The sequence below is a fragment of the Orycteropus afer genome, unplaced genomic scaffold (genome assembly GCF_000298275.1).
Source record: "Orycteropus afer afer isolate SDZICR_OR568_19922 unplaced genomic scaffold, OryAfe1.0 scaffold00553, whole genome shotgun sequence".
NCBI lineage: Eukaryota > Metazoa > Chordata > Mammalia > Tubulidentata > Orycteropodidae > Orycteropus > Orycteropus afer.
The window spans coordinates 1,160,818-1,164,220 of NW_006922140.1; the positions used below are offsets into that span (position 1 = coordinate 1,160,818).

The 3,403-nt window shown below is 35.3% G+C and overlaps 1 protein-coding gene across 1 annotated transcript in view; it reads right to left on the reverse strand.

Annotated features, from left to right (window-relative positions):
• Nucleotides 1–841: 841 nt before the first annotated feature.
• The window catches only part of KCTD8 (potassium channel tetramerization domain containing 8), a 522,167-nt gene continuing 519,605 nt past the window's right edge, over nucleotides 842–3,403 (reverse strand). Inside the window, exon 2 of the mRNA XM_007955950.1 lies at nucleotides 842–1,302. Coding sequence (XP_007954141.1) covers nucleotides 842–1,302 — 461 coding nt within the window. The remainder of the gene's footprint in view (nucleotides 1,303–3,403) is intronic.

The window sequence follows — 3,403 nt, forward strand, 5'->3', positions numbered from 1 at the left end:
TTACCATTTTCCTTCAATTATTTTGATTAACATGATAATAGGATCTTTCAGAGCATAATTATACCAATTTTCACAGCCTGATGTAAAGGACTCATTTCACAGAAATAATCATGACTAGCATTAATAGAGAAATGTCAGTGTCATAACACAACAGTAAGGCATATTTACACCATCTTAACATACAGAACACCATACACATACACAAAAAAATCACAGATCTGGAACAAACAAAATCCAGTCCCCTAGACACTTACATTTATAGGCTTTGTCTGAAACTTTTTTTTTTTTTTGCTTTATTTTTTTGTAATTTTATTTTCTTTCCAAGCAACAAACAGATCTTCCCTATTTCATGTGAGTTACTTATAACATTGTGCTCATGCAAAAATAATACTTGTTTTATTGCATTAACATTTACACAGTTTGGGATTTGGGTCCTAAAACCACCATCTAAAATTTTACTTGATGTGCTTCATCCATATTGTCATTTTAGGTGATGTGACAAGATGATTTGTTTTTGGTGAGTTGCGAAATGGCAAACATGTCCAGTTGATCACAGTTCGAAAATCAAGGTTCTAATTTTCTTGACCATGCACATTTTACTTTCTTTCTTGCAAAATGATTTGAATCAGATACACAATTTTGATTAAACAATTGTTTCATTTTTTTCAAGATATTTCTAAAAAATAATAATAATAATGAAATAAAACGTTGTCCCACATCCACTGTTCACAAATAGGAAGAGCAGCAAGAATCACACTGACCAGTGTTACGGCATCAGTCAGGTGGTGACACTGTAGTAAACATTGAACATCATCGAAATACTGCATGAGTGACATAATTACTATAACCCGTATTTCTGTAACAGTTCAGACTGCCATTGACGTTTGCGTTCTGGAAAATAATCTGGAATGTGGATTTTTTTAAAATCCTGAATACATTTTTTCATTTCTTCTTCAACACTCAGCTTCTCGCAGACTTTCTTTTTGGAAAGATTTGTTTCCCGAGACTTGCTGATGAGGGTTTGAAAGAGTTCACTGTTTCTGCGTTTGTCGGGTGGGGGCATCCATTGCACAGGTGCTTTTTTGGAGGGACGATCCAACGTTAAAGTGTTAGGTTGGTGAGCCGTTGCCTGCTGAGAGTTGGGTGGGTTCTCCTGTGGAGTGCTTGCCTCCGAGTGGCTATCACAACTGGAAGTGGAGAGCTCATTACAGGAAGTCCCACTTTCACTTCCTTTATCCGCAACCTTCTCGTGTTTCCTATCTTCATGTTCTTGTTTAGGTGATACTATTTTCTGAGGTGGTCCTAAAAAAGAAAAAGGAGTAGAACAATTGAGTAAGAGTAGAAAGGTCAAATTAAATAACCTTTATATCTTCTATTTTAAACTAAGAACATTTATCTTAAGAAAAATGCTGTTTGCTGCATTTCTCCCTATTTGAGGGATTAAATACAGTACTTAGCACCTTTAGTGCACGCTGAAATATGTAGAATAATGATTATCCATAATATTTGTGAGGTTTGCTTAATGAACATTTCTGCCACAATAGATCATCAACAATTTCATACTGAACAGAGAAGTGTTCTTATTTTAGTTACTAATTCTGGAAATATGGAAAAAAAAAAGATGTTAAATGTAAATTTGCTAGTCCCTTATTAGGCAGTTCATTTCTGTACCAGCTACTGGCATTAGGTGTTCTTTCTGTATATACTTTGCCATTGTATAAGCCAGAAAGTACTCAAACTCACTCACTGCCGTCGAGTAAGATCCAACTCATGGTGACCCCTTCTTGGGTTTCCGAGGCAGTATCACTATGGAAGTAGATTGCCCAACCTTCCTTCCGAGGAGTGGCTGGTGGGTTTGAACAGCCAGCCTTCTGGTTAGCAGTCAAGTGCCTTAGGCACTACGCCCCAGAGCTCCTAGTGCTCCATTTTACAAAGTAGTAGTATTCTCAAGGCTCAGAGGTGCAATAGCATCATTTATGTTTCCAAGAGGGAGGCTGGTTTAAATCTTATCCTAAGTCTCTTAATCTTGTTTTCTGTCTGTTTCTTTGGGAAGAATTATGAAACTGCTGTAAGATAAATATAGGCCTAATATTATGGTGAAAAAATATAGCTGAAATACAGTATTCTCTTAAAATACAAGGCTTACCATTTGTGGTAAATTACCAAGGAGAGTAATTTTCTGAAAGTGATAGTTTGCCCAAATAATTATTTCAAATACAGAAACAGTTCATTTCTAAGAGGGAACATATTTTATTTTCCTTGACTCAGCTGTGGGTTTAGAGCTTCCATTTAATATTTACTGAATACCACCACATACCCAGAACTACACTAAAAACTTGATTAACTGGAGCCCAGCCATTCAGAAATGTAAGTTACCTGAATCTTACAGTTCTCTTGAAGTAAACTTTTATAAACAAATTGTATAAATCAGAATGGGGGAACGGCATCATTATTTACACTGTGAAGCCTGAGTTGGGGAAAAAAAATCTAATTCAGGGGATATCAACCTTGTCTACATATTTGAATTGCCTGAAAATATTAGATTATTGATTCCTGGGTCCCAGCTCAAGACATCCTGAATAAATGGTGTGTCTCCTGGCTTTCAGGACATTTAAAAGATCTCCAGGTGATTTCAACGTAAAGTCAAAGTTATGAACCTTTGTTCAGTCTAATATATATAATATAAGCTAATAACCAGCATTGATACTTATATTACTCAGCTAGGTAAGACCAACCAGCAAAAATGCTATTCAAAATAACACCTACTATGTGTAACATGCTTTTGCATGCACAGTGCTACATTTTCCTACTTAAGAATAAGAAGAAACAAAAAGTAATACCAAACATTCAGTTGGTTGACATTAATGAATGGAAAAAAAATCCTTTGAAACTATTCAGGATGATAGAAAAACTCTTTGAGTGTGGTGTGGGTTACATGACCATTTATGAAAACTGATAGAATTGAATGCCTAAAATGGGTGAATTTTACTGTATATAACTAAACTTCAATTAATCTGGTGTTAAAAAACAAAAACAACCTAAACAATATATACTTATTGAGGGAAAGTCTTTAAATCAATATTTTACACTTCCTCCTGCAATACAGTAAATAAGAACAAATGCTAATGCTTATAATTGCCTAGTAAGAAATTACACTCAAATATTTCAGAGGCATTTGCTACAGGATAAACAAAACATTTTTTCAGTTCTCTGCCATTTTAATTTACTGTAAGGGAGAACAGGGATGAGAATGGAGATGATGAATTTTTAACTCTCTCTACTAAAAGCCATCCATCATATTTACCAGATCTATTCTTCCCTGCCCTCTGTCCTGAGTGGCTGACAGGCATGAACTATATCCTTAGGCTCTTTTTCCTACTGGTTTCCAGTTGCATTCAGCCAA